At 39.5% G+C, this 27,008-nt stretch overlaps 1 protein-coding gene across 2 annotated transcripts in view; it reads right to left on the bottom strand.

The window, feature by feature from the left end:
* The window catches only part of EMC2 (ER membrane protein complex subunit 2), a 58,815-nt gene extending 43,750 nt beyond the window's left edge, over positions 1 to 15,065 (bottom strand). For both annotated transcript variants that reach the window (XM_066379355.1, XM_066379354.1), the window contains exon 1: positions 14,981 to 15,065. In XM_066379355.1, coding sequence (XP_066235452.1) covers positions 14,981 to 15,020 — 40 coding nt within the window. In that variant the 5' untranslated portion in view covers positions 15,021 to 15,065. The remainder of the gene's footprint in view (positions 1 to 14,980) is intronic.
* Positions 15,066 to 27,008: the final 11,943 nt, after the last annotated feature.

Raw genomic sequence — 27,008 nt, 5'->3', positions numbered from 1 at the left:
ATCCCTCTTTTATAGTTAAGGCAGAATTAAATGTCCAATTCGCCAATCACATACATGCTTTCTTACTCCTATCTCTGAAAATCTTACCTACTCATCTGAAGTACCACCTTCTTCTATGGACATAACTGTTGAACAGATGAATTAAATAAACACTACATTAGGCCCTTAGAGAATAAATATAAGAGAAGCACGTGGGATTTTCATTACTTTTGTATGCACTGAGTCCCTATAGTTCAAAGTCTAAAAAAGAAAACAGAAAATCATGAGATCAAGAGACCCTAACTAAATTTATAAAAATGGTATTAGAAAATCATTACAATTAATTCCTTCTACCAAAACCCAGAAATCAGATTGACTCTCAATCTGCAGATGATATGATATAATCTTGAACTGAATGTTAAAGGTTGAAGAGGAATTCAGCAGATAAACAAAAATGCTTGTAGTTAGAATTAAAGAAACAGACTGGGATTAGGAGATGAGTAGGTAAAAAGTAAGATTAAGTTTCTAAAAGGCCTTGTATTTCATACTATAGAAGGGGCTGCCTTTTGAAGATAATGATGAACTAAAAAAGGAAAGCAACATGACCAACTCGGCATGTCAGAAAATGGGCCAAGTTCTTCAACAGACACATTTTAAGGAAAACAAAGAGATAGAATGGGAACTTAAAGGTCAAGAGACTTTTAAGATATATCAAACTTCATAAAAATTGGCAAGACTAAAGTATAATATCTATAGATAGGCCAGGAGGTATTTACTAGAAGTCAGGCTAATGGCTACTGATGGGGAAGAGGGCCTTGCTGGGTTGGGGCACACAGAAAGAACTCTGGGAGGGCTAGCAAAGGTCTGTTTCTTGACCTGGGTAGTGGTATTGAGGGTGTTCATTTTGTAATAAATAATTCAGCAGTAAATTTGTTTTGTATAATTCTTTCTGTTTTATTTTACAATAAAAAGATATTTAGAGCGAAAGAGGAAAGGGCAGAGAAGGGGGAGAACAGAAGGCAAAAGAGGGAGGGCGGTAGAGGGAGACGGAGAGAGAAAGAAGGCCATTAAGCCCTTTAAAATACAGATGGAAGAAAATCGTTTGTCATTTACCAAATTAAATACTGGGAGGTTCAAAAAATAAGTTGAGTAGCAATATAATTTCATTGAAACTCTGACACAGAAGTTTATTAACTTAACAGTTTTAAAATACAGAGCTTATTATTTGCTGGAAATGATCTCAAATCTCTCATAAAACTACTACAGTATAATATTTTGTACTCTGAAAATCAACCAAAATCATCAGGGAGATATATTTCCTGTGCCTGCTTAAAAACACATGATTGTTGCCTGACCTATGGTGGCGCAGTGGATAAAGCATCGACCTGGAAATGCTGAGGTCGTGGGTTCGAAACCCTGGGCTTGCCTGGTCAAGGCACATATGGGAGTTGATGCTTCCAGCTCCTCCCCCCTTCTCTCTCTCCTCTCTCTCCTTCTCTGTCTCTCTCTCTCCCCTCTCTAAAAATGAATAAATAAAATAAAAAACAAACAAACAAAAAAAACCACGATTGTTGACATGAAGATCCCAAGGAATCAAGTTAGACTGCAAAAGTATTAGTAAATACAAATGCTTTTCAGACCATGACAGCTTAACACACACACACACACACACACACACACACACACACACACACACACAAAACATTCATCTACAAGCTTTATCCCATTAAGTAACTCATCAAATTATGTAGCATGCATAAAATTTTTACTAAAAGAATGCAATGGCAACATTTACTCTTTTAATCACTGATATAAAACTAGTATTGGAAAAAAACAAAGTCTACTCACTTAGGAAACAGAAATCGAAAACAAATAGTGCTATTGTATTTAAATCCAATAATCAAATATCTGACTAAAAATATTCCTTTAAACATAAAGTTAACAAGCCTGACCAGGCAGTAGTGCAGTAGATAGTAGTGGCCTGGGATGCAGAAGACCTATCGATAGATTCGAAACCCTGAGGTCCCTAGCCTGAGTGCGGGCTCACCAACTTGAGCTCAGAATCTCAGACAGGACCCTATGGCCACTGGCTTGAGTCTAAGGTCGCTGGCTCAGCTAGAACCCCCGCCCCCCCCCCCCCCACCGCCCATCAAGGCACAAATGACAAAACGTCAATGAGCAACTAAGGTGCCGCCATAAAGAATCAATGCTTCTCATCTTTCTCCCCTCCTTTCTGTCTGTCCCTCCCTCCCTCTCTCTCTCTCTCTCTAAAGCTATTGTCTTTATCTAATCCATATCTCATACACAGTTAAGGTTACTACCCACAGAATACTTCTGACACCAAATGTATTAGGGGGTGTTTTCCCCACACTGACCAATTCTACAACTCTATAAACACCAACTTGTTGTCCATTAATTCGATTCAATTTCGGCACCAACTACAGGGAGTTAGCATAAAACCCCACAGGTGAAGGGCTCAGTCCCACCAGATTGTCCATACTTTACAAATTTATCACAAATCAGGGCCATCTCTACTTCTAGCCAATTGACTATCAAGTCCAGGTTCCTACAACCCCCTTATCAGGTTCTACATCTGCTAGAACGGCTCACAGAACTCCAGAAAGGGATTTCCTTACCACTGTTCATTATAAAGGATACAGCTCAGAAACAGCCCAATGGCAGTGGAGAGCAGAGGCACTTCCATGCCTTCTTTGAGCATGTCACTCTCCCAGCACCTTGATGTGTTCACCAACCTGGAAGCTCTCCAACTCCTAGAGTTTGGACTTTATAAGGGTTTCTTTCTATAGGAATGATTGAATCACTGCTGATTAACCCCATCTTCAGACCCTCTCCACTCCCAAGAGGTCAAAGGCAGGCTGAAAGTTCAAACCCTTAATCAGGGGTTGGTCTTTCTGGTGACCCGCCACCATCTTAAAGCTAGACAGCCACCAGTGATCTCAATAGTGTACAAAAAAACACAGTTATCACTTTAGAAATTCTAATGGTCTTAGAGACTCTTGTATCAGGAACCCAGAACTGAGATAAAATATTGCAACAAAAAATATTCCTATCAACCTTACCACTCAGGAAATTACAAGGATTTAGGAGCTCTGTACCAGGAACCGGGGATGAACACCAACTAGATATTCTTTATTATATCACAACACAACATATAGTTATCTTTGGATCTACATCTTTGGTTTTTCAGAATTTTTTCAAACCATATCCCCATACCATGGGTCCACATTCTCTTTCAACCTGGCAGATTATTTCAAAGGGAAAGAAGAGCCTCGGGAATATAAATTACTGTGTTGCAGATCTGTTCAACACTCTCTCTCTTGCCCATATCCTGACACCCAAACTAAGGAAAGCTAGCCCACATGAATTAATAAAATGTACCACTTGACTCCAAGAATTATCATTTAATCTGTTAAATGGGAATTCTCTGCAATGCTCGTTAAGCAGAATTCTTGCCTATAAACTAGAAAATAAAAGAGAAAAACTGATTCTCATTTTTTACAAAATATCTCATTTATCAACAGTCTTCAATTTTCCATCAGTCTTATTCTATTTATTCGTAATCAAAGTACTGTACTGAAATAACTTGCTAGGCCCAAGATAGAGCCACTCGGCCCAAGGTGCCATGTCAGCAATCTGAAACTTAGTTTTTATGTCTCTATAAATGTTCCACTTGACAGAAATGCAGTAGATCCATATAACCAATTCTCCAAAACCAAGCCAACCCTGGGCCTTCTTCCTACTCCCATAAAGGTTGACAATGTGGCCCAGCCAATCAGATATTTTTCTATTTGTATCCTCTTTGTTCTTTATTCTTTTCTTTTTTTAACTTTTATTTATTTTAATGAGAAAGGAAGGAAGAGAGAGAAAAAGAGACAGGTACATTGATCAGTTCCTATATGTGCCCTGATGGAGGGTCAAACCTGCAATGTCTGTGCTTTGGAACAACACTCTAACTAACTGAGCTATCTGGCAAGGGCTCTTTATTCTATTCAATATAAAAGCTTCTTGGCTCTGGCTGATCATCTCAGGAGTTAGAGCGCCATCCCAAATTAACAAAGTTGCTGGTTCAATCCGGTCAGGGCACACACAGGAAGCAACCAGTGCAAGACTGAGTGAAGCAACAAATAAATGCTTTCTTTCCCCCTCCTTTCTTGCTTCCTTCCTCTCTCTGTCTCTCTAGAAATCAATCAGTAAATAAAAAAGTAAGCCCTGGCTAGATAGCTTGGTTGGTTGAAACGTCATCCTGACGCACAGAGGTTGCTGGTTCAATCCCCAGTCAGGGCATATACAGGAATAGCTCGATGTTCCTGTCTGTCTCTCTCTCTCCCCGACTCTCTAAATAAAAATAATTTAAAAAATGAAAAAGCTTACTGCCTCCTACCCCATTTTGAAGTTCTCTTAAAGGAGACTACCTCATCAAGTATTAAATAAAGTTAGTTTGTATCACCTCTACTGTTTTCTTTAATCATGTTTTAACACTGTATTACTTAAGAACCTCTGATTTGTAAAACATTTCCCTTTCATCTATTGATACATCCACTTCTATTTAGTCATTCAAAATATAATGACAGTTTATTTCTAAAACAGATGCTAGAAATATAAAGATGAAAAAAGAATTATCCCTTGTGCCTGAGAATCTAACAGAAAAACTGTAAACAAATGCAAAATAATGTAATAAAAGTTAAGACAGTAGTATGCTCAGAGCACAGAAATAAAGGTGAAAAAAAGATTAATTTCACCTGGAAGGGAAAAAGGGTTAAAGAAGACATCTGTGATAATATGAATTAAGCCCTCAGGGTCAAAGGGGATTTGTTAAATGAAGTTTAAAGCAAAAGCACATACGGCATGGGAAGGATTAAAATATCTAATGTGCTCAGGAATTGCGGAATTGTCCGACCCACCTAGATTAGGGGGCAGGGGAAAAGGCTGGCAAATCAGCTCCTGCAGGCCATTGCCAAATGGAGGTAGGGTAAACTCTTCACTGATGTTACCCAACAAAAGGGTGGGGGAAACACAACTCTGTGTCCAAGGCTCTCCCAGGGACCTTAATAAAAACATGAAGAATCACCCATAAGAAAAGGGGAAAATTAGAAAAGTACCAATATTTTCTTAAAGACTAAATGGGAAAACACCCAAATATTTCCCTGTTTTTGATAAATGCTCTAAATTTTAAAAACAAAATGAAATGGAGAATATATGTATTTCAAGGTATTTTTAAAATAAGGCATAAAATAAAAATATCATCTATATTTTTATCTTTCAAAAATATTTTTAAAGTGCCACATACACTTCAATTTTGCCCTACAATCCCTTTCCTTACCAAATAGTTTTTCTTTGTTTCAAATCCTAAGTTTTACATTTTTATCTTCTTTCTTCAGTTTTCTCTTCTATCCATCTAATGCAGTAGTATGCAGTCAAGAGGAGAGATGCAAAACTCAAACCTCGAGTTCCAATTCAAGCTCTGCCACTCTCCAGTTGTGTGATTAGGTGAGTTCGTCACAGCACACTTGAATGTCCTCATATAAAAGTGGAAGTGAAAAGAACACCTCTATCACACTGCTGTGCAACGAGCACTGAGTTAATTTATGTGTGCAGAACGGTGCCTGGCACAGTATGTGCTCAAAAGTCTTAGCTGTTGTTAATAATCTACCTTCTACTTCCTTCCCTGTTCTCATACCCTGTGTTAATTCTCTGGTTTCTGAACCAAGAGGGTTTGACGCTTCTACCCAAGCCAATGAATGGTACATCCTATAACACCAATCACTATTTATCTTTCCTTAATCCCTCCAGCTCTGGCTTTGCTTTTCATATTTCATTGAGGGAAAGGTATAAGAAGCATGGGACAATAAACTACAGCCCCAGGGCCAAATTTTGCAGCCTCCTCTTTTGTACATAAAAGTTTTATCAAAACACCAGTATCCTGCCTGACCTGTGGTGGCACAGTGGGATAAAGAGTCGACCTGGAACACTGAGGTTGCCGGTTCGAAACCTTGGGCTTGCCAGGTCAAGGCACATATGGGAGTTGATGCTTCCTGCTCCTCCTCTTTCTCTTTCTCTCTCTTCCCCCCCTCTCTAAAAATCAATAAATTAAAAAATAAATTAAAAAAATAGAAAAATACCCCCCCCAAAAAAAAAAACCAGTATCCTAAAAAACAAAAATTAAAAAAGCAAACAAAAGCCACAGGTACCCTTATTCATTTAGCTATAATCTATGGCTGTTTTTGTGATACAATGGCAGAGCTGAATAGTTAAGACAAACTATGTCGAAAAAGCCAAAAATACTTACTTTCTGGACCTTTAAAGAAAAATTTGCCAATTTCTGAATTAGAGCATGAGGTGGCATAAAGGGCATAGGTTTAAATTCTAATGTTGCCACTTACCAGTACGGTGATCTTGGACCCAACACTTAACATTTATAACCTCAGCTAGACAATATAAAAGATCACAGCCTACTAGATCTGTGATGAAAGTTTGGATATAATGCAAAACCTAGACCCTAGGGTGTTGTTTGGCCAGTACATGTATTTTGTTTTTACTTTTCTTCTTTTGGGGGGCAGGGGATGGGAGGGAGTAGCTATTTTTAATCTGATTATCTTTAGGTAGAGCATGGACTCAAATGTTATTCATAAGCCTCACTATCACCTTGACCCAATTTCACACATTATCCCCATCTGCTTGGCACATGAATTTAGGACTCCTACTAATTTATGTAAAGCACTTTGTAAAATGTGCTACAAAAATTTTAATTATCAGCCCTGGCCAGCTGGCTCAATGGTAGAACACCGGCCCAGTGTATACTATAGATGTCCCAGGTTTGATTCCCAGGAAGGGCAAACAGGAGAAGCGACCCTCTGCTTCTCTACACGCCCCCTCCTCTCTCGTCCTCTCCTGCAGCCATGGCTTGATTGGTTTGAGCGTATCAGCCCCAAGCACTGAGAATGGCTCCAAGGAGCATCCACTCAGGTGCTAAAAATAGCTCGGTTGTGAGAATCGGTCCCAGACAGGGGTTGCTGAGTGAATCCTGGTCGGGGTGCATGTGGGACTCTCTATCTCCCCTCTTCTTACTTGAAAAAGAAAAAAAATTTTTTAATTATCTTCAAGAAAAATTTCTGATAATTGCTTCTGCCTCTGATAATAAAGGCTCTTCCTTCACTCCTTCCTCAAAGGTGGCTTAAAACTTTTCGTTTTACTCTAAACCAGGGGTCTCAAACTCAACTCAGCATGTGGGCTGCAGAGCAAGATCACAGCCATTCGACGGGCCGCACTAGGTCTACAAAAGGCAACTGTTACGCAACACTTTTCTCACTGCAGTTGAAAACAAAAAAAAATCAGTACAAAATTGTTCGGCGGGCCGCGAGTTTGAGACCCCTGCTCTAAACCCTCCAAAAAAAAGCATTAGCGTCAAAGCCAAAGGCATGTTTGTATTATATACTGTGTATGTAAGCAGCTCATTATTTGCTTACATATTTTATTAACAACTACACAAGCTCTGGGAAATAAACTAAAGGTCAAAGGTAAACAGATTAGCTATGATTACAGGGGGTCCTTGGGTTACAACAATCTCCACATAATGATGTTTCGAGTTTATGACACTCACTCCCATAAAAGCTTAAAACACTTGAGACGTGTTTCAACTGTTAAGGATGCCTTGCAATGCTATAGGCAGATTTTGGGAGAGAAGTCATCAACCTTCCAGACTAGCTTAGAACAATTCTTTAAGAAGATTGAGGCCAGCAACAGATCCTGTCCCCTCTACATCAGCTGCTTCTCGAGATGAAACACCTGTAGTACAGGTAGAATCATCTCCAGCATCTCCTGCATGTTCCTTAGACAATCCTGATTCACCTGACCCACTGTCTCCAGCACCTTCTGCAGGTTCTCCTGCCTCTCCAGCTTCCTCCTCCCAGTAGGTCACTCTCTCCTACCTTGCAATGCCCCTTCCAGTGTGCAAGCCAACCACAGGGATAAAGGGAAGGAATTTTTTTACACTTATACTTTGTCATTTTTTCTGTTACTAGAGTACACTGTACATACAGTAAAGTATATTTATGTCCTTTTACTTTTTATGTGGCTTAGTTGTATTTTTATGTTCTAGTCTAGATTATGATTTTACAACTGTGTTCGGATAGGTAAGTGACTTAGGCTAGGGTGTGTTTCACCTTATACCAAAATTCGGGTTACATCATTGCTGCAGGAATGGAGCTGAACTATAACCCAAGGACCCCCTGTATTCTGATTATTCCTTTCATGAGGCATTGTGGTGAGACCGAGGCCACTAAAAGTTGGAAAACATGTCTGCTGCTTACTTGATTTCTTCACTCCAGAACTCCTTTCTAAAATCCTATACTTTCCCCGCTTCACTTTATTCTATATACTGAAATACCATTTCAAGATTTGTTTACAGGAAATTTTAAAAGATGAGATAAAAGATAAATTTTAAATTATTCATAGTCCCACAAATTTATTTAGTTGACTTCTTGACTTCAGGATATTGAAAATAGCCATTCTGAAAGAAAAGGCCATTTGATTTGAAAAAAGGATTAATTTATTTTAATGCACATTTGCAAACTGTGCATTGCAAACCATTAGTGAGATTTAAAATCAATTTAGTGGTCTTCTTCCAGCATTTTGAGGGGAAAAAATTAAACAATAAAAAGAATGCATTACTCATACTAAGAATAAGTATTTTCTAAATGAAACTTTGGTTTCAGTTTACCCACACTAAAACATTTATATGGATATATATGAGTAAACCTAATTAAAAATGAATTAATCTGCAAAGGGTACTTCTTAGTGTTGACTGGGGAAAACAACTGCTTTAGGAAAGATACATACTTTTTAAAAGCCTTACTGCTAAGAATGTCCTTAACACACAGTCACAAACATTATTATATAAAAATACAACAGCTGGCCCTGGCCGGTTGGCTCAGTGGTAGAGCATCAACCTGGCATGCAGGAGTCCCGGGTTCGATTCCCAGCCAGGGCACACAGGAGAAACGCCCATCTGTTTCTCCACCCCTCCCCCTCTCCTTCCTCTCTGTCTCTCTCTTCCCCTCCTGCAGCCAAGGCTCCCATTGGAGCAAAGTTGGCCCGAGTGCTGAGGATGGCTCCATGGCTTCTGCCTCAGGCGCTAGAATGGCCCTGGTTGTAACAGAGCAATGGCCCAGATGGGCAGAGCATCGCCCCCTGGTGGGCGTGCCGGGTGGATCCCAGTCGGGCGCATGTGGTAATCTGTCTGACTGCCTCCCCGTTTCCAACTTCAAAAAAATACCAAAAAAAAAAAAAAATACAACAGCTGAACACAAAACAATAAACATGGTTTATGTATGAAAATACAGCTTTTGCAAACTAAGCAGCATTTCATCTGTAATACTTATACAGGCATTTCATCTGTAACACTTATACAGTAGGTTCTGTCACACTCCAGATATTCCTAGAAATACAATGTAAAATTATTTGTCACATACAGGGATGGATAAAAGTAGGTTCACAGTTGTTTGTACTGAAAATAATACAGTAATTAATAATACAAGAATAAACTCTGTGTTCATGTACTCAACCCACCCTGTATCAATCGGTTCAGAAATGCCTTAAATATATTCATCTAAAAATTAATAAAGCTAAAAGTATTTCTTGAAGAAAACATATTTCACCTTTGATAAACTATTACCTCAAACGTACATCAGAAAACCAGTCACCTTTTCCTGGCAACTGTGGCTTCCCTTCCCAGGGTTTACATTTCTGTTAATGCCACTTTAGGATTACAATTTTGACTACTGTTTCTGACTCCCCCTTCAGTATCTATCTCCCGTGATTCTTGAAATATTTCTAAGGTTAATACCTCCTACTCTACTTCCATTGCTACTGCTCAAGCCCAGACTTATCATCTCAGGCTAAAACAGCTAAGATAACTTCCAAACTAGTCTCTTTCTCTACCTAAACTAAATCTGCAGATCACTACCAGATACTGTACGTATTTTAGAAAATTTACTTCATTAAGCAATTCAAGTTTTTAAGAAACCCAATGGTCCTGTTAACTTTCGTGCTGTACAGTGTGATGACTGACCAGAGCCTGTGGAGTTCCTCATCACTGAACTAATACTTATGAATTGCCTGCCACGTGCCAAGCCTGATCTGTACATTGGGGATAAAGTAAGAAACAAAGTTCTGGTACTCACAGTGTTTACATTCTAGTAGGACAGAAAGATGACAAACCACATAATATTCAACAGTGATAATTACTGTGAAGGAAATGAAAAGGTTATGTGATAATATCAGGGGCTGGGAGAAGGAGGACCCTTTGGAAAGCATGGTTAGAGAAGGCCTCTCTGAGGAAGTACTTTTTAAGCTGAGGGAAAAATACAAGGAGTCAGCCATAAATAGAGAATGTAAGTTCTTGAGACAGAAAAAGGTTGGCATGTTCCAAGAATAACAGAATGGCAGCCTGGGTAGACAAACTTAACTAGTTAATAAATGCGTCAAGGAAAGCAGAAGAGCCGCTCCAATCACGGCACTCCCTATTAGTGAGTTGTGGGATCTTGGACAAGCTGCTTCACTTCTCTGGTCTGCTTCTTCATCTGTAAAATGGGAATAAACTCAATCTCACAGGATGTGTCAGAATTAAATGAGATTATACAAAATATACAGTAAGCCATTTTCATCATTATTAGTGCTATTACTACAGATAGTATTGATTGGATCAAAGTTCATAAATATACTAGCGTTCATTTAATGAGCAAACAGGCCTTTACTGAGAGCTTGTTTTCTGACTCTAAACACTATGCTGGTCAATGGAAGGACTGAGAAGATCTGTGTGTGTAAAGAATGTAAATAAGTACTATAATTAAAATATGATGGGTGAGATTCATAAGATTCAATAAAAACTCTCACCATCCTCCAGTCAGAATCAAAGAATTTCATTCTGTAAAATATACTAATGATGCTCACAGCATCTTAGAAGTTCTTGACTAAAATGCCTCACCACCTAGCCTCTGGTTGTTTCCATCAGTTGTTATACATATTAAAAAACTCAGCTGTGTTGGCAGGCAAACAAGTTCATGCCAGTTTAACTTAATGTAATTATGTAGTGTAATTAAGTATTATTACTTAGGCCAAAGAAAACTTGAATGCAAAAAGGCAGACTTATTTCTATGAAGCAAAGCTAGATGCTCTGAAAAGATTCCATTAAGGTAAATGGCTTGGAAAAACTTGCTATCATATTTAAAATATAATGAGGAACATAATAAATTTCTAAAAGACAAAAGTCTTTATGATTTTGTTCTATAGTCAAGAAAGCAAAACTAAAAATGTTTTATTAAAGATAACAAGGAATTTCATAAGAGATGCCCTATCAAAGAAATGGCCATGCCCACCTTACATCAACATGAATACTTAAAATTTTAAGTTTAATAAAAGTAGTTATTAATTATATTTTTTAATAGGAAAGTGGCTCCCAACTATCTACAAAATAAAGTCCAATTGCCTAATGCTAGCATTCAGGGCACCAACCTACCTTTCTAGCTTTTATCTTGTAAAAATGACCTTCACAAATCCTATCTTTAGTAGTGAAATCTCAAGGGATGTTTGTTCTATGAGAGCTGGAACACTGCATGTAACCTCAGAAACCAGAACAGTACCCTGCAAAGTAGTCAAATATACGTTTAATTGACATGTTATTTAGCATATAGGCTAAATCAAGTTAGGCGGCATTGAGATTGCCCAAGAAAGACATTTACTTTTAGATCTCTTTAAAGTTAATGAGAACTTTGAATCATCTTTTCCCAAAAATAAGTACCTGTTTATACATACATTCAATTTTGCATCTAATTTCAGGGAATTCACAAACCACTAACATCTATGCTGACATCAGTAAGGAGCCTATTTATCTCAAATTTAGTAACCCCCAATAATAAATTAAGAAGGGAGCTAAAGAGAGCAGCACTGGAGACACCAGACATTAAAAAGCAAATAGATGTAGAGTACTAAGAAAAGAGAAGGTCTGAGAAGATGGGAACCTAAATGTTACTAAGAAAGCAAGAAAAGAATCTTTCAGAGGGATGATCTGCAATGACACATGTAGTACAGATGTTCGAAACACAAACGTATATTAGACCTGCATCAGGTCTCCCTAGAAACCTTACTGGAGTGATAAAGCACAAAAACCAATTGTGGTAGTATGAAGGACTGAATAAAAATAGAGGAAGTTGAGAGAGCATGAACAATTAAAATTCCTTAATTTTTAGTTTTTTCAACAAATACTCATTTAGTGCCTACTATATGCCAGGCATTGTGCTAGGCATCCTACTCATATTCTGCCCAAATACTCTAAAGGAACCTGACTATACCCTCCTTGTAACTCTCTCTCACCTCCAAATCCCTAAGTAATAATTTTTCAAATAAAACTCAGTAACTTTCAACTGTTTGAATAAATGAACCATATATTCTACTTTTTTCTGTAGAACAGACTAGAGACTAAGAAAATGTTAAACATACTATATAGGTCTTTTGTAATCCTATCACAAGAATTACAACACTCTTTGAACTAACCATTTCTACGACTTTAATTCATGACACTATTCAATGGAATTCTTAAGGAAACAGGTTCAACTGACACTTCATCCTAAAAATTTAATATAAACAAAAGGCTATCCCTCAAAGTCCTTCCATCACCCTTTTACATTTTAAAAATCTATTACTGTTATGTTTCTGAAAGAAAAATCTAAACTACTCTTTCTTAAAAGCCCCCTACAATAGAATCTGGAAAGGTCTAAACCCTAAACAAATTATATTCTATAGCTGAGCTGCCTAAGTCTATCTAAGATACTAAATAAATTACTCCAACACCAGAAAAATTAGTGTTTTTTTGTAACAGTTGTTAACATTTATTATTAATCCAATTAAGAATTCATTTAGTCAATAAATAATTACCAAGATCCTCTCATATGTCAGGCTCTAGGAAAAGAAGCCTGGTCCCTCCCTTCATTCAGTTAAATTTTACACTATCTCAGAGTAAATGTATTATTGTGTTTCATTTTGCAAATCACAACTGGGTACGTGCCTCACCAGTATGAAAACATGCAGTTAAAGGAGCAGGGGTAGGTTGTGCTGCTTGTTTTTAACTTTTTAAAATCTTGGTAAGAGGAAGGGGGAAGGGCTGTGGGATAGTCAAGGAAAGCTCTCTGCAATATATAACCTTTGAGGGGGATTTTGAGAAATGATAATGTATAATGGGGGCAAGAGCAGGGCAATGAGAGAACACCACTCGTAATGGAAAGAACAGCAGGTGTCCAGCCCTCACACAAGAGGAGCATGGCACATTTAGGGAGTTCAACAAAAGCCAACACCGCCACCTCAGACTCAGGGAGAACAGCTTCCGACAAAGCTCGAGACAGGTAGGAAGGGAGAGACAGGTAGGAGCCAGATCATCTTTTTATACTTTAAAAGCACTTAAACAGGTTTTCTCTTTTGTTCCTCAACAACCTTGTGAAGTACTTATTATTTATCATTCTAAACCGAATTAAATCAACCCCTTTTAGAATGCCCATAGGGTACTCCAAATTATTACTTAGAGTTATATCACCTTGTCTGGTAGTACACACCTACTCATTCCTTAAGATTATGTACGTGACATTATCACCTAAGAAATCTATACTGAACATATCTTCCAATTAGCACTTTCTTAAAATAAAAAGCATGATATATTAAAAACATATTTTAAAAGCATTAAAAATAACAGCCATATATATCCACCATCCAGCTTAAGAAATATATCCTACAAACTTTTCAAAACTACGTATTGACGGGTTTGTCTTCTCCATTAGACTGTGAACCTCATGAAAGTAGGGACTGTGTGGTACTTAACTTCATACATCAAAGATCTAGCACTCAACACTTAATACTTTTGTTTAATATAATGGAATTCTCCAATACAGGTAGAAACATTGAGGTTCACAGTGTTAATAAACGTTAATAATAAACCATTGAATTCGAGTATAGAGAAATTTTACCCTTTCCCATATATGTTTGCATCTTTGTGATACCGGAAAGATTTACTCATCATGAGTCAATGTAACTTTAAGTACACATGTTATTAGGCCATTGTTTAACCATTGGAAGAAGACATTCCTTGAACACATAAGGTATTGAAGTGTAATGTTAAATACTGAGAAGTTAAATTTCAATCACAGAAATTTCACGCGTGAGAGAAACTCAAGGCTCTTCTCTCAAGCATGTCTTCTGCTCAAGTTCTTGAAAAGGAAAAAAAATCTAAAAATAAAAATAAATTAAAAAAAGGAAAAAATCTGTTGCAGAAATGGTCCAAAGTTTGACAGCTTCCAGATATAAGGAACACAATCCGTCTTACATTGAACTAGGATGGGGGAAGAAGTCCATCACACTGGAGCACATGCCCAAGACGAGTTCGTTCCCCCTTCAGAAAAGGAATTCCGGGTAGAGAGTAAAAAAGGAAGTTGCGTTGTGTGTGTAAATGTGTTTTGAGATGGGGGACGAGGAGTCATTAAAAAGGAAGAAATCAGCTCTCATGAGGGAACGAAACGCGGCAGGCAGAATACGATTTGTTCATGGATCTGGGGCACAGAATTATAACCCTTACAACACAGCACTTAATAAAAAGGCCTTCCAGGGCCGCTGCAAAGAAGCTTCAGACCCTATCCCGCCTCCTCCGCGCTGCCAGCAGCCCCAGGTCCCTCCCGCCTCATGATGGAAGCTGCTCAGGGCCCCTGGATCGGCGCGGAGGTAGGGCCGTCTATCCACGACCACAAGCGGTAGGTAACGCCGCTGACCCGGGTGGGTGGCCGCGCTAAGGAATAGCACAGCCTCCACCTCCACGTCAACTCAACCATTCCGTGTTAGCGCCAGGGCGGAAGAGAGACCGCACAACCCAGCTTTCCGAGGGAAAGGGGAGTCCCTCACCGCTTCCCAAAACTTTTGGTCTTTCTGCGCCCGCCCCGTCCGCAGTTACCTTCCCAAGTGACATCGTAAAGCTCTGAGACCTTCGCCATCTTCTGAGAACCTAGAGGCAGCTGGGTGAGAGGGCGGGGAGACACGGTCACGTGACCTGGGGCCGGGCGGTAGCAAATTACGACATCGTTTCTCATTGGTAGAGAGAGCGGAGGAGGCGGGACCCGCCGCGCACGTGCGTGTGGCTTTGCGGAGGGGCTCTCGGACCAGGGGGCGGAGCGAGCTGAGCGGCGCGGGGCGTGCCGGGACGCGGAGGTGGCCTGGGCTGTGCGCGTGGGACAGAACTTGTTTGGGTTGAGGTGTTTGTATTACCGTGGAGTTTTAACAAATCTGGGATTTTAATGAGTACGCTCTCGGTTTTTTCCTTTTCTCTACGTAAGTGCATTCGTTCTCTTTCCACTCCCTGGTAAGGTCCTTGTTCTCGTCATGGCCTGCTGCAGGGAATGTACCGCTGGAATCCCACATTTGTCCCCAACTTGCCTCCTTCCTCAGTGGTATTCGCTCTCCGTTTCCTTTCTAATGCTCGAGTAAACTGATATACTCCAAATTTTTCGTTAAGTCTCTGAGGCACTAAACGGGATTCAGCCTTGGTGCATTATGTACCTGTGGCCGAGGGATTCTTTTTTTCCCCCCTTAAGTGGGAAGCGAGGAGGCAGATAGACTCCCTCATGCGTTTGGACTGGACCAGGAGCCTCCTATGGGGCGATGCTCTGCCCATCTGGGCCCTAGGCTACAGCTATTTTAGCGCCTGAGGCGAGGCCCAGGAGCCATCCTCAGCACCCTGGGTGGAGTTGCTCCAACAGAGCTTTGGCTGTGGGAGGGGAGGCACGGAGAAGCAGATGGTCGTTTCTCCCGTCTTCCCTGACCGGAATCAAACCCAAGACATCTACAGACCCGAAGACGTTCTACCACGGAACCAACTGGCCAGGGCCCAAGGGATTCCTTATGTCACATTCATGTCTTTGCACCAACCCATGCCCTTAGTTAACGCTCCCCAGGATTCAGTCTGCCTGCCACTAGATTTGAAACTCCATAAGAACAGCGAAGACAGCAGTGCCTATAAACAAATGAATAAAAGAAGTACTGCGTAAATATACAAATGAGGCCATCACAGCCCCTACACTTCCTTCCTCGGAACCTCACCAGGGAGCCTCCTTCCCCACCCTTTCCCACCTGGCTAATTGTTGTCAGGACTAGGAGAAATGTCTAAAGTGGAATCCAAAAATTGGAAGGTCATAGCATATATTTAGTATTTGAAGTAATGCGAACATGAAATTATAAAAAAGGGGAATGTGTAAAATGAGTAAAGAAGACTAAAAATTCCTCTGTAACAGTCATAGTTAAGAGTTACTGAAAAGAGGCAATCAACATAAGAGAAAGAAGAAAAATTCTTCCCACAAGCTGTCATGGCACCAGCCACAGAGGAGATGGAGATGCATAAGGATATGAAAGAATCGTGAATTTATGAACTTTATGAACTCAGATTTGATTCTGAATGAATGTCATTCTCTCCAGACTAAGCAGACATTTGAAAAAAAATTTTTTTTAATTAAAAATAGTCAACTCGCCTGACCAGGCGGTGGCACAGTGGATAGAGCATCGGACTGGGTGGGATGCAGAGGACCCAGGTTCGAGACCCCAAGGTCGCCAGTTTGAGTGCAGGCTCATCTGGTTTGAGCAAAAGCTCACCAGCATTGACCCAAGGTCGCTGGCTCAAGCAAGGGGTCACTTGGTCTGCTGAAGGCCCACGGTCAAGACACATATGAGAAAGCAATCAATGAACAACTAAGGTGTCACAACGAAAAACTGATGATTGATGCTTCTCATCTCTCTCTGTTCCTGTCTGTCCCTATCTATCCCTCTCTCTGACTCTGTCTCTGTAAAAAAAAAAAAAAAAAAAAAAAATTATTAAAAATAGTCTATTCAAATTCACATATTTGAATGCTTTAATAAAACAACCTGGTATGATGGAAAGATTAAGAACTCAACAGAATCCATGTTCCACCGTTTTTAGTAGCTGGTTGACTTTTAGTATGTTGAACTCAGCATCAAGGATGCTTACATACAGAATAAAAAGAAGCTAGTATAGCTATATACAGAGAAAATATTTACTTTGAGTTGTTATTAAGATTAAAAGAGACACTGCAGGACACTCTCATGGAGGTGCCAGTTCTGTGACTATAAATATTATTTATATGTTGACGACTCCTATAAAGCCAGTAGCCACGGCCACCAATCACAGCCGCCTGACCCATGCAGGTTCGCATTTGATTTGAACAGATGGTAATGTAACAATGGACCCAAGAACTGGTGGGCCATTAGCTTTAATCCTAGCTTGCACCCAGCAAGCAAGAAATACACACAGTGGGAAAACACTTCCCTTTCCGTTCAGGGCTCCCAAAACCACTGACTTATCCGAGTTTCCTAGAATCAAAAGTTTATACCTCACCAGCCTTACTCGCCTCTGTTCCCCATCTTTTTCTCTCTACACAAACTGGCTTCTCCTTCAGTACTCCACCATCTTGGCTGCTTCTCTTCTCCTCCATGTGGACTTTCTCTGCTCTCCTCCAGCATGAGGTCCTCTGCCCCATTTTATAGTGTAGAAATCAAAACCTTTAATCCAGTATACAAACAAGGAAGTCTCTGATACAAAGTCACTTATCTGAGGCATGATGGGATTCCTCATGAAAGTGTACCACCCCACATCATGCAATAGTCAAGGGTGTAGGAAAAAGCTTAGTTTGAAAAGATCTTAGTATTAAAAGTATGGGAAAGGCTTAGTCTTAAAACTAAGCCTTAGGTTATAAAGACCCTGCCTGCTTACAGCCTGTTCCCCACACCCAATGCAAACTATAAGCGAGCAAACATATATATCATATTTACAAACTTATTTGACCAACAACTCCCAATTTCATAAATCCAGTAGTCATTATTTCTTCCCTGAAACTCAGTTCTACTATTTTGAAATATTCATTTAGATGACTAAAATGTATCTCAAAGTTAACATATCCTAAATGGAACTCTGGATTCCTGCCACCAGTCCTCCCGAACTTGCTCTTCTCTATCATAGTTGATGAAACCATCTTCCTAGATGCACAAACTAAAATTCTGGGAAGTGTCCTTGATTCTTTTTTTTTACATACCATACTACATATGTATATCCAGTCTGTTGGCAAGTTCTACATTATACTTTCAAAACGTTCCTAGAATCCATCTATTTCCTTTTAACTCCATTACTACTACCTTAATCTAAGCCACAATTATCTCTTGCCTGAATACCCCAATAGCCTCCTAAACTTCTTAGTTTCATTCTTGCTGTATAAAGCTAATGTTCTATACAGCAGCCTTACAAGTCTTAAAAAAATATGTCAAACTACAAAATTTCTTTGCTTACAGCTTTCAAATGGCTCACCCTGGTGATAAAAATGTACTCTAAACACTTGACCATGGTTTACACAGTTTTCCTCAGTCTAGCTTCTACATCTTTTATGTCATCACCTGCCCTTCCCTCTTTACCCCGTAGCTATTTGTAAACCATTTCCTATTCCTCAAACATGCCAAACTTCTGTGTGCCTTGGGTCTGACATTTACCCAGCTATTCCTTTTTCCTGCAATATTCCTCTCCAGTCTTCTTTGTGTCATTCTATCTCAGATTTAAATGATTTATTATGCTAAGTGAAATAATCCAGGCAGAGAAAGACAAATATCATATGATCTCACTTATTTACAGAATCTATGAACACAAACTGAGGAACAAAATAGAAACAGAGGCAGAGTCACAAGGAACAGAAGGATAGCTGTCAGAGGGTAGGGGGGTGAGGGGAGGGGATTGTGGTAAGGTACCAAAGAATTGCAAAAATTAATATTAATATTTTAGGAGGAAAAGTCAGGCTTCTTGCCCATCCTTTCTCTAAAGAAAGGAGAGAGAAGGGGGCCCTGGCCGGTTGGCTCAGCAGTAGAGCGTCGGCCTAGCGTGCGGAGGACCCGGGTTCGATTCCTGGCCAGGGCACACAGGAGAAGCGCCCATTTGCTTCTCCACCCCTCCACCGCGCCTTCCTCTCTGTCTCTCTCTTCCCCTCCCGCAGCCAAGGCTCCATTGGAGCAAAGATGGCCCGGGCGCTGGGGATGGCTCCTCGGCCTCTGCCCCAGGCGCTAGAGTGGCTCTGGTCGCAATATGGCGACGCCCAGGATGGGCAGAGCATCGCCCCCTGGTGGGCAGAGCGCCGCCCCATGGTGGGCGTGCCGGGTGGATCCCGGTCGGGCGCATGCGGGAGTCTGTCTGACTGTCTCTCCCTGTTTCCAGCTTCAGAAAAATGAAAAAAAAAAAAAACAAAAAAAAAAACCAAAAAAAAACAAAAAAAAAAAACAAGAAAGGAGAGAGAAGAATGCAGAAGCTTTCTGGCTTGCAAGGACAATTGGGTCATTTAGTTTTAACTATAGAATAAAGGTTATCTGAGGAACTTCCTTTCCCTTTCAATAAGAGACAAAATTTGCCCTGGCCAGTTGGCTCAGCGGTGGAGCATCGGCCTGGCGTGCGGGGGACCCGGGTTCGATTTCCAGACAAGGCACGTAGGGGAGGCGCCCATTTGCTTCTCCACCCCCCCCCTCCTTCCTCTCTGTCTCTCTCTTCCCCTCCTGCAGCCGAGGCTCCATTGGAGCAGGGATGGCCTGGGCGCTGGGGATGGCTCCTTGGCCTCTGCCATGGGCGCTGGAGTGGCTCTGGTCGCGGCAGAGCAACGCCCCGGAGGGGCAGAGCGTCGCCCCCTGGTGGGCAGAGCGTCGCCCCTGGTGGGCGTGCTGGGTGGATCCTGGTCGGGCGCATGAGCGAGTCTGTCTGACTGTCTCTCCCCATTTCCAGCTTCAGAGAAATACAAAAAAAAAAAAAAAAAAAGACAAAATTTACTTACCCTACACTGATTTTAACTCTTCCTCCCTTCCTGGAATCCTGAGAGTAACATATACCTTTAGACAAAGGAATGGGAGGTAGACACTAGAAGATTTGTGAATTACTTGATATGTAAAGTGACATCACTATTGTATTACCTTATAGGTTTTAATATGTAGAAATGTTTTTTAAAATCCTATAGACAAATGTTATAAGCTTGTTAATGAATTGATTATTGTGTCATGTTCCCCTTTCTTTACCCTTCCCCCAAACCTGTATGTTATCAAGTCTATATAATGAGCTGCAAGGCTATTTCATGATGCGCACAATTTGGGTCAGCTATACCCCATATTAGTCATATGCAGCCGGCTTAATCAATAAAACTCCTCAAAAATTCATTTGGATTTGGTGTCTCTACATAAACCCATGGAAGTAAGGTATGGTACTTTACAACAGGATCAAAGAAGGTTGTTGGGCAGATAAAATGTATTATGCTCACTTTGTTAAAGATGGCGCTGCCCACGTGGAGGCTGTTGCCCAGGTGATATTAATGTGTGTCTCTGTGGGCTGTGGGCAGGCAGGATCCTTGTAGCCTGGGGCTTGGTTTTAGGACTAAGCCTTTCCCACCCTTTTTGATATGGGGTGGTGCAACCCCATCATGCCCCAGATAAGTGATTTTGTATTAGAGACTTCCCTATTTTGTATATTGGATTAAAGGTTTTGATTTCTACACTATAAAATGGGGGCAGAACGGGAGCTTCCTCTCTTAGTTCCTGAGATTAGCATTAGACAGGAAAGAGCAGAGAGAAGAGCAGAGAAAGGCCATGTGGAGGAGGCCAGGAGAAGCAGCCAAGATGGCGGAGTGTTGAGTGAGAAGCCAGTTTGTGCAGAGTTTGTGCAGGGAGAAGGAAGGAGATGGGGAACAGAGGTGAATAAAATCTGGTGAGCTAGAAACCTTTGATTCTAGGAAACTCGGATAAGTCAGTAGCGTTGTGAGCACTGAATGTGAGTGAGTTTTGGAGCCCAGTGTGTGTTTTTACTTGCCCGCCAAGTGCAAGCTAGGATTAAAAACAATGGCCCACCAGTTTTTGGCTCCGTTGTTTCTTTACCGACTGTCCGAATCCAATGCGAACCTGCATGGGCCAGGCAGCTGCTACGATGGTGGCCCTGGCCACTGGCTATACAAAGGTGAAGGGATTAGCCAAATTATGTATATATAATGTATACAGACAGATAACAGGGCAGCAAGTCACAGAGGGAAAGGGGGGATAGAGGTAGGGGGTGAGAGGTAAAGGGGTGAAAGGGAAATGGAGACTTTGCATGGGGCGTGGGGGGCATAGTGCATGGGATTGAGGGTGTTATATTGAGTGGGACACCTGAAACCATGTTAAATTAAAAAGTAAAAAGATTTTTAAAAAAGTATTCACAATAAATTGCATTATGGTTAAGCTCATGCAAAAATATACTGAATATCAACTTAAACATTTTTCATCATTACAACTTAATCTGTTACAGATGTAATTTTCATTTTTTACAGTCTCTCTCTGATAGTTTGGGAGCATCTCTCTAGCCACAAGTGAACAAATTATTCATTCAGACCTATAGTTCTGAGGTATTTTACCCTTGTCATCAGGCCACAGATCACTTACTTTACTGGTCATCTATTCTTCTCTATGATCATACTGACTACTCTTGGCCAAAAGTATCTTAAAGGTAGACACATTGGGTACTAACTGGCCATTATATCTTTCAGATAATAAATCATGTACTTTTTGAACTTAGGAGGGCTTATCTACACCTATGTTTTCTGGCAGGATGTCTGTAAACAGTTGCCTATGCCTTAACCCAGGGGTCGAGAACCTTTTTGGCTGAAAGAGCCATGAACACCACATATTTTAAAATGTAATTCCATGAAAGCCATACAACAACCCGTGTACGTTACACATTATCCAATAAAAATTTGGTGTTGTCCCAGAGGACAGCTGTGATTGGCTCCAGCCACCCACAACCATGAACACGAGCGGTAGGAAATGAATGGATTGTAATGCATGAGAATGTTTTATATATTTTTGATTAATTTTAATGGGGTGACATTGATAAATCAGGGTACATATGCTCAGAGAAAACAGCTCTAGGTTATTTTCCCATTTGCTTATGCTGCATTACCATCACCCAAAGTCCAATTGTCTTTCGTCACCTTCTAACTGGTTTTCTTTGTGCCCCTCCCCTCCCCCATCCCCCTCCCTCTCCTCCCCCCCACCTCGTAACCCCCACACTCTTGTCCATGTCTCTGAGTCTCATTTTTATGTCCCACCTATGTATGGAATCATATAGATCTTAGTTTTTCTGATTTACTTATTTCGCTCAGTATAATGTTATCAAGGTTCATCCATGTAGTTGTAAATGATCCGATGTCATCATTTCTTATGGCTGAGTATTATTCCATAGTATATATGTACCAAAGCTTTTTAATCTACTCGTCCTCTGACGGACACTTGGGCTGTTTCCAGATCTTCTCTATTGTAAACAATGCTGCCATAAACATGGGGGTGCATTTCCTCTTTGCATACAGTGCTATGCTGATCTTGGGGTATATTCCTAACAGTGGGATAGCTGGGTCAAAAGGCAGTTCAATTTTTAATTTTTTGAGGAATCTCCATACTGTTTTCCACAGTGGCTGCACCAGTCTGCATTCCCACCAGCATTGCAGACGGGTTCCCTTTTCTCCACATCCTCACCAACACTTATTCTGTTTTGTTGACGAGCGCCATTCTGACTGGTGTGAGGTGATATCTCATTATGGTTTTAATTTGCATGTCTCTAATGATTAGTGATGTTGAGAATTTTTTTCATATGCCTATTGGCCATTTGTATGTCCTCTTTGGAGAAGTGTCTATTCATTTCTTTTGCCCATTTTTGGATTGGATTGTTTGTGTTCCTGGTATTAAGTTTTACAAGTTCTTTATAAATTTTGGTTATTAACCCCTGATCAGACGCATTGTCAAATATATTCTCCCATTGTGTAGTTTGTCTTTTTATTCTGTTCTTATTGTCTTTAGCTGTGCAGAAGCTTTTTAGTTTGATATAGTCTCATTTGTTTATCCTGTCTTTTATTTCACTTGCCTGTGGAGACTAATCGGCAAATATATTGCTGCGAGAGATGTCAGAAAGCTTACTGCCTGTTTTCTTCTAAGATGCTTATGGTTTCACGGCTTACATTTAAGTCTTTTATCCATTTTGAGTTTGTTTTTGTGAATGGTGTAAGTTGGTTGTCTAGTTTCATTTTTTTGCAGGTAACTTTCCAATTTTCCCAACACCATTTGTTGAAGAGGCTGTCTTTACTCCATTGTATGCTCTTACCTCCTTTGTCAAATATCAGTTGTCCATAGAACTGTGGGTTTATTTCTGGGTTCTCAGTTCTGTTCCATTGATCTATATGCCTGTTCTTATGCCAGTACCAGGCTCTTTTGAGTACAATGGCGTTATAGTATATCTTGATATCTGGAAGTGTGATACCTCCCACTTTATTCTTCCTTTTCAGGATTGCTGAGGCTATTCGTGTTCTCTTTTGTTTCCATATAAATTTTTGGAATATGTGTTCTATATCTTTGAAGTAAGTCATTGGTATTTTAATCGGTATTGCATTGAATTTATAAATTGCTTTGGGTAATATAGACATTTTAATGATGTTTATTCTTCCTAACCATGAGCACGGTATATGCTTCCACTTGTTTGTATCTTCCCTGATTTCTTTTATCAATGTTTTATAATTTTCCGAGTACAAGTCTTTAATCTCCTTGGTTAGATTTATTCCTAGGTACTTTATTTTTTTGGTTGCAATGGTAAAGGGTGTTGATTCCTTAATTTCTCTTTCTGACAGTTCATTGTTAGTGTATAAAAATGCCTCTGATTTTTGAGTATTGATTTTATATCCTGCCACCTTGCCAAATTCATTTATCAGGTCTAGTAGTTTTTTGACTGAGATTTTAGGGTTTTCTATATACAATATCATATCATCTGCAAATAATGATAGTTTTACTTCTTCTTTTCCAATTTGGATGTCTTTTATTTCTTTTTCTTGTCTGATTGCTGTGGCTAGGACTTCCAGAACTATGTTGAATAAGAGTGGAGAAAGGGGGCACCCCTGGCTTGTTCCTGATCTTAAGGATATTGCTTTTAATTTTTCCTCATTCAGTATGATGTTGGCTGTGGGTTTGTCATAGATGGCCTTTATCATGTTGAGGTATGTTCCCTGTATTCCCACTTTGCTGACAGTTTTGATCATGAATGGGTGATGGATTTTATCAAATGCTTTTTCTGCATCTATTGAAATTATCATGTGGTTTTTCTCCTTCCTTTTGTTTATGTGATGAATCACATTGATTAATTTGCGAATATTGTACCAGCCTTGCCTCCCAAGAATAAATCCCACTTGATCCTGGTGTGTGATTTTTTCCATATATTGCTGGATCCGGTTTGCTAATATTTTGTTGAAGATTTTAGCATCTAAATTCATCAGGGATATTGGCCTATAATTTTCTTTCTTTGTATTGTCTTTGCCTGGTTTTGGAATGAGAATTATGCTCGCCTCATAAAAGGAGCTTGGAAGTCTTCTTTCCTCTTGAATTTTTTGAAATAGCTTGAGAAGGATAGGAGTTAGTTCTTCTTTGAATATTTGGTAAAGTTCACTTGTGAAGCCATCAGGCCCAGGACTTTTCTTTTTTGGGAGCTTTTTGATAACTGTTTCAATCTCATTTGTTGTAATTGGTCTGTTTAGGTTTTCTGATTCTTCCAGATTAATTTTTGGAAGATTATATGTTTCAAGGAATTTGTCCATTTTATCTAGGTTGTCTAGTTTTTTGGCATACAGTTCTTCATAGTATTTTCTTACAATATTTTGTATTTCTGTTGTGTCAGTTGTTATTTCTCCACTCTTGTTTCAAATTTTATTTATTTGAGTCCTCTCTCTTTTTTTCTTTGTGAGTCTGATTAAAGGTTCATCAATCTTGTTTACCTTTTCAAAGAACCAGCTCCTGGTTTCATTGATCCTCTGTATTGTTTCTTTAGCCTGTATGTCATTTATTTCTGCTCTGATCTTTATTATTTCCTTCCTTCTACTAGCTCTGGGCTTTACTTGCTGTTCTTTTTCTAGTTGTTTTAGATGTAGGGTCAAGTTGTTTATTTGAGCTCTTTCTAGCTTCTTGGGGTATGCCTGTAATGTTATGAAGTTCCCTCTCAAGACTGCTTTTGCTGTGTCCCATAAATTTTGAGTTAATGTATGCTCATTATCGTTTGTTTCTAGGAATTTTAAAATTTCTTCTTTGATATCATTGTTTACCCATTCATTATTTAATAACATGCTATTTAGTTTCCAAGTGTTTGAGTATTTTTCAGTTTTTCTGTTGTGGTTGATTTCTAGTTTTATGCCATTGTGATCAGAGAAAGTGCTCGATATGATTTCAATGTTCTTAAATTTGTTGAGACTGCTTTTGTGTCCTAACATGTGGTCTATTCTAGAGAATGTACCATGAGCACTTGAAAGAATGTATATTCTGCTGCTTTAGGGTGAAAGGTTCTGAAGATATCTATTAAATCGAGTTGATCTAGTATGTCCTTTAAGTCTGCTGTTTCTTTGTTAATTTTCTTTCTTGAGGATCTATCTAGTGATGTTAGTGGGGTATTGAAATCCCCTTCTATTATAGTATTGCTGTTGATCTCGCCATCTAAATCCATCAAAGTCTGCTTTATATATTTAGGTACTCCTATATTAGGTGCATAGATATTTATAATGGTTATATCTTCCTGTTGGATTGTTCCCTTTATCATTATGTAGTGACCTTCTTTATCTCTTACTATAGTCTTCGTTTTAAAGTCTATTTTGTCTGTTATAAATATTGCTACCCCAGCTTTTTTTTCATTTCCATTTGTGTGAAATATTTTTTTCCATCCATTTATCTTCAGTTTATGTGCATCTTTTTTTTAAAGGTGTGTCTCTTGTAGACAGCATATGTATGGGTCCTGTTTTCTAATCCACGCAGCTACCCTATGTCTTTTGATCGGATCATTTAATCTATTTACATTTAATGTTATTATTGATATGTAATTGTTTATTGCCATTTTATTCTTTAAAATTGTATTCCTCTTTTGCTATGTTCTTTTTCTCTTTTGATCTGTTTACAACAGGCCCTTAGCATTTCTTGGAGCCTTGGTTTGGTTGTAGTGAATTCCTTGAATTTTTTTTTTTTTTTTTTGTCTGAAAAGCTTTGTATTTCTCCTTTGATTTTAAATGATAGCCTTGCTGGATAAAGTAGTCTTGGTTGTAGGCTCTTGTTCTGCACTACTTTGAATATTTCTTGCCATTCCCTTCTGGCCTCAAGTGTTTCTGTTGAGAAGTCAGAAGTCATCCTTATAGGGGCTACTTTGTAGGTGATAGTCTTTTTTTCTCTAGCAGCTTTTAATATTTTCTCTTTATCACTTAGTTTTGGTATTTTAATTATGATGTGTCTTGGTGTTAATTTCTTTGGTTTTCTCTTTAATGGAGTTCTCTGTGCTTCCTGAACATGTGAGATGTTTTCCTGCCTTAATTGAGGGAATTTTTCAGCTATGATATGCATGAACAAAGTCTCTATCCCTTGTTCTTTTTCTTCTTCTTCAGGAACCCCTATGATGCGGATGTTATTTCTCTTCATGTTGTCACAGAACTCTCTAAGAGTTTCCTCAGACTTTTTGAGTCTCTTTTCTTTTTTCTGCTCTGCTTCCATGCCTTTATTTATCGATTCATCGTGTCCTCTAGCTGATTCGATTCTCAGCTTCATCCATCCTGCTTTTAATTCCTTCCATTGTGTTCTTCATTTCTGATATTGTATTTGTCATTTCTGACTGATTCTTTTTTATTATTTCAATGTCCGTTTTTATATCTGCTATCTCTTTATTTAGGTGTTCGTAATGACCATCTATTGTTGTTCTAATATCTTTGAGCATCCTAATAATCGTTATTTTAAACTCTGCATCTGGTAATTTGGTTATATCTGTTTCATTCAGGTACTTTTCTGGGGATTTCTCTTGACTCATTTGTGTTGCATTTCTCTGCCTTCTCATCTTCTCTGTGTAAAAGAAGGTCTTGGCCACTGGAGTCCACTGTGTG

The sequence above is a fragment of the Saccopteryx leptura genome, chromosome 3 (genome assembly GCF_036850995.1).
Source record: "Saccopteryx leptura isolate mSacLep1 chromosome 3, mSacLep1_pri_phased_curated, whole genome shotgun sequence".
NCBI classification, from domain to species: domain Eukaryota; kingdom Metazoa; phylum Chordata; class Mammalia; order Chiroptera; family Emballonuridae; genus Saccopteryx; species Saccopteryx leptura.
Note: the sequence above shows the minus strand (reverse complement) of the source record. Positions and strands in the feature narration are given on the sequence as shown.